The following is a 5,020-nucleotide window of genomic DNA, read 5'->3' on the forward strand; positions in this document are numbered from 1 at the left end:
ATGTTGATTTGATTCTTTATTTGTCATACGCTGCTCGCAAGAAAAATTATCTCAATTATCAATGACACAATTATCTGAGACACGTGTACTCAGGGCCGCATTTAAGTCTTTGGAGGCCCGGGGCTATTAACTCTATGGAGGCTTTCTGCTGAATCAGCGGGGGGGGGGGGGGGATTTTATACTTTTCTCTCCCTTAATATAAAAGATGCACAAATCAATTTTTTTGTACAGCTTTTATAAAAAAAAATAGAAATAAAATAAAGTCTAACATAATTTTGATTACATTTATTTTATTTTAATCTACAAATAAAAAGGCAATAAGAGTTAATTAAGTTCTATACTAGAAATATATTTGTGCAAAACATTGTTAAAAGTAAAATACGTAGAATTTACAAACATATATATATATATATATATATATATATATATTAATCTTACAAACAAGAATGACCAAAATGTAAAAGTTTCGTATTTTTGCATCCCATTTTTACCGACACTCACTGAACAATATAGAAACATCATTAAAGATATGAATGTTATGGTAAACTCTCTTTTATATGTACTAAAAATGCTCTTGCTTTATAAATGCGTTGATCTCGTGTGTTAGAATATAACTTGACTCCGTATATTTTTATTATAATGACAGTGATGAGTAATTTATTGTTAATTTCTACTAATTTTTAATTTTTAATTGATGCGCTGAAGAAGGTTGAAAAAGACAATCAAAACGTACAAACGAATTTATTTCTGTCTAATATTTCATATTTTACGTTATAAATCTTTTCACAAATATATTTCTAGTATAAAACTTAATTAGCTCTTATTGCCTTTTTATTTGTAGATTAAAATTTTCTAAAGAGCTGTTACAAATTATATTTATTTTATTTTATTTATAAATACTTCTTCCGACATTTTTTTTCCGCAAACTCTCTAATAACATCATCGAAAAGAGTTCTGAGTAACTCGGTTTCGATAGCTAATCTTGTCAAGGATAATAGACGGCTATCAAGCATTGACGATCTATACAAATTTTTTATCCTTTCAAAACTGAAAACGATCTTTTGACCTCACAATTTGCAACAGGAATAGTTAAAAATAACCGATACGCGATGCAAATGTTTGGAAAAATATCAACACGCATTGACACACGTATAATGTCATTGTACTTTTCATTTGTTGAATTATACTGTTTAAGATGGTATTTGCTTATTCTAATAACAATTTAATTAAAATTTTGCAATTAGGTAAAATTGCATTTAAGTCGTAAACGAACCACTTTTGAAATCATGTCTGATTTCATGTATTTAAAAACAAGAAAATAAAAAAAAAATTTTCCCGAAAAATCGTAAAGCATTTACAATAAAAACATTATTTTTTAATGATGCTCAGGAGGCCCTCTAGTAAGCGAGTCCCGGAGTTATAGCCCATCCCCCCCCTCTTAAGGGGAGATATACACCTAGGAGCCGGAAAAAAAGGTCATCTTTGTGAATTTTTTTAAGGAAAACTATTTGAAATTTCGGATTGGGGGTTTTTCTATCTAAAAGTATACACATTCAGGAATATGTCCAATTTTTTTTATTAAAAAAAATCAAAAATTGACGAGGTTGTGGTATAATCTTTGGAGCGCCGTAAGAAAATCCGGGTAAACGGTACCCACTGGCGTTTCTTCAAAAATCATCTGAAACAAAAAAACCAAAAAGATTATTAAATTAGATACTATAATCTAGTACTTGTCATAGCCGATTTTGAAAATATCGATTTATGACAAAATGGCGGACGTTTGAACATAACATAGCGATTTTTCGACCAAAAATTAGTTATTATTTTGCCTATAAAACAAAAACTAAGCAACGAAAAAAAAAAATCCTATGACAAGTACTAGATAATGATGTATAGAATAACCACAAAAAAATTCAAGGCAATCGGTTCATTGGTTTTCGAGAAATTTTGGGTACCGATTTGAAAAACGTGGTTTTGAGAAAAACGCGTTTGAAAATTTGGGAATGAATAAATCATTAAATTTGTCAACTTACATGGAATCATCGATACCAGGCCCATAGTGTAAGTCTTCTACGGTCGACGGAATGTTCATATTTTCTAAATTTTGTTGTCGGCGCCGTATTCGACCTTCTTTAGTCTGTTCTTGCGCTTGCAGCTCGGCTTTCGCTATGCGAGTTTCGTCTTCTTGCGCAGCGTACAAGTGCGCGCCCGATCCGACTGATATTCCTAATACGTTCATAATTTCTAACAATGACGTGACACCATTGTTGAACGTGCATGTTGCAAGAAATGCAGCAATGTTAACAATTTTTGCCCCGCTGTGCATCGTTTTTGGAGCTATCTTCCAAATAAGTTGGTTGAAGCTCTCATTGCTGTTTTGTGTGTATCCGCCAACACAGCGTTCCAACAATTTGTCATTGCTGAGGTCTTCGTAAATTGGTTTGATGGGATCTAACACCGTTTTTGGCAATGCTGAATAATCGTGACGGAAATTCCTCAGTTCTCCTTTAGCTTTCGCTTGTTGCCACTTGCACCACGATTCCGGGCCTTCGGGACAAAAATGATGTTCAGGCTTGCTGTCTGTTGAGCCGTAATGGTAGAATGTTGCCCATATCGCTTTTTTCATGTCATCCTTGGAGTTACTGTTTCTTCGAATGGCTAAGCCATAGTAAATGCTCAGTTTGTCTATAAACTTTGCCGTCAATTTGTTTTTGCCGCCGATTCCAGGATTTTTTTTCTTGCATTCGCGAAGACGGGTTCCCATTCGCTTTTGAACGTGTCCCACGCATTCTTTTTTTATAATCTCAATCTCATCACCATACGGTTTCGCATTCACTAATCCCGTGTACGTCTTAGAGTCGCCATCCCCGACGTAATTAATGTACATAACTCCATGCTTTTCGACAGATCTTGAAAATAATTCCTTCATGGCGTCTACTTCCATTTTGCCTGCCGATCCGACATGATTCGCCTGGCAATTTTCTTCGTGATTAGATTTCCATTCCTGATATTGCTCGGTATTGACGTGTTTATTCCAATAGTTGCATTCAACACAATAAGCAGACTTTACAATGAAATCAACGACTTTTCCTGTCAAGTGACCAATGAGAACCGCAACTCCATATAATGAGGTAAAACCACGTTTTCGCCACGTACCATCTCCTGAAATGGTCAGTTTTTTGATATCATCACTCGAATTTTGTTTTATTATTTCCTGTTGTTCTTCTCTTACAGCTTGTTTTAACACCAATTGAACAATACTTGAAGCAGCAGAATGAATGTTCTCAATTATCATATCATACGTCGTTTGTTGAACCGGAGGCGGTAAATCCATGAGGCCACAAAATTTCATAGCTCCACGCAAACCAATCCCCAATAAACGCATAACAAAAAAGAATCGTGTATTTATTTCGTAAGCAGTCTTGATGTACGGGCACGAAGGAATAAAAGTCGGTTTGCACGATGAACACGAAACTACAATTTTAAAACCGAGTCCTCGAGTGCTTTCTATTGAGAATCGAACATCACTATCACACTTTTTGCATTTTACACATTCCGATAAGGCAGAAAACACTGCCAGAAAATTCAAAATTCGATACCCGATGTTTGGATCTTCTGGTGCGGATGTCTCACGATCAGTCTTCAATTTTTTGGCACTGGAACTAATATTCTCGTCGGAAAGTTCTACTTTTTCGGCAGTATTTCGATTTTTGGGCGGTATCTTCTTCTTGCTTCGATCTTTGCGAAAAGATCCGGATTGATGAGCTTCCCGAGAACCTTTATATCTGTTATCCATTTTCCTCAGAATATGTATTCACAGACGAAAACTCACTGTAACGCACAGTTGCACGAACGGCAAGTTACTGACGAAACGCGTCCAATTTCCGGCAAAGAATAACGGTCGTGTGATATTTGCGTTATACCTGGACCCGACCACGCTCGAAAACACAATAGAATCGTAAAACAGGTCTAGACACGCTCTCTTCGAAGGGTCGCTGCCTCTCGGCTCGGCCGCAAAACAGGCGGTACGGCGCGCTCTCGGAGACGGTTTACTCTCTCGGCTGTAACTTCGTTATTTATCGAGATATTGACTTGCAATTTTAACCAGATATTCTTGAGACCTCAAGCATCAAGAAAATGCAAAAAAAAAAATCGATTTTTTCGACCATGCTAGGTGTATATCTCCCCTTAAGGGGATCCTAAATGATGTTTTTACCGACCGAATGCGAGAATATTTATTTTTTTCATATAACTTTTTATTGACTATACTGATCAATAAATCCTTTTCCACGATTAAAGTACTTATAAAAACGGACCGCGCTAGCTATGTTTGCATATATAAATCATATAAAAATCAAAAATTACAGTTTTGTTATCGGCTGCTTTGTGTCAGTTCGTAATAATACTTATTTAATAAAAAAAGTTTTGCAGTTTGTCTGTGCATGAAATATAGTATGCGCGGTAAGGATTATATGAAGAAATATTAGTAAGCAATTAAAAGTGAGATTGCAAGTCTAATAAAAAAGTTATATATAAAAAAACATTTCACGCATATGTGTGTGTGCAAATCGAGGCTGCGGAATAAAACAGAGCAGTAGATTAGTTGCGTGATATCGTGATAGATGGAGCTGCAACGTGTTTCTCTCTTTCTCTCTCTTTCTTTCGCTCTCTCTCTTTCTGTTTTTTATAAGGTCTGTTCGTTTTGGCTACACTGGCCACATTAGTTCAGAAGTTGTCTTTTTTGTTTGACATTGGAAGGAAAAAGATAACCTCTGAATTAGTGTAGCCAATGTATGCCATTATATATTTTATGTTTGATAATATAAATAATACATCAATTTTTTTCTATAAAAAACTATATATAAAACAGAAAAAATTTTGTGTTATTTATATTATCAAACACATGAAATATATAATGACATACAATTTTATTTTAATTATATTTGTATAATACAATAATATTCACATGATTTTTATAGATAATAAGTATATGCATTTATAATTTATAAAAACTAAATCT

At 34.5% G+C, this 5,020-nt stretch overlaps 1 protein-coding gene across 2 annotated transcripts; it reads right to left on the bottom strand.

The window, feature by feature from the left end:
* Positions 1–1,558: 1,558 nt before the first annotated feature.
* LOC114943106 (uncharacterized) lies at positions 1,559–4,178 on the bottom strand. Of its 2 annotated transcripts, XM_029318685.2 has the most exons (2): positions 2,034–4,178; positions 1,559–1,678 (listed from the first exon to the last, which is right to left on the bottom strand). In XM_029318685.2, the coding sequence occupies exons 1-2, from the start codon at positions 3,794–3,796 to the stop codon at positions 1,675–1,677; spliced, it is 1,767 nt and encodes a 588-aa protein (XP_029174518.1). In that variant the 5' UTR covers positions 3,797–4,178; the 3' UTR covers positions 1,559–1,674. The 2 variants fall into 2 exon arrangements, with proteins under 2 accessions (XP_029174518.1, XP_085344157.1); XM_085488031.1 differs by lacking the exon at positions 1,559–1,678 and having other exon boundaries at positions 2,030–4,178.
* Positions 4,179–5,020: the final 842 nt, after the last annotated feature.

The sequence above is a fragment of the Nylanderia fulva genome, unplaced genomic scaffold (assembly GCF_048542155.1).
Source record: "Nylanderia fulva isolate GAGA-0341 unplaced genomic scaffold, ASM4854215v1 Scaffold61, whole genome shotgun sequence".
NCBI classification, from domain to species: domain Eukaryota; kingdom Metazoa; phylum Arthropoda; class Insecta; order Hymenoptera; family Formicidae; genus Nylanderia; species Nylanderia fulva.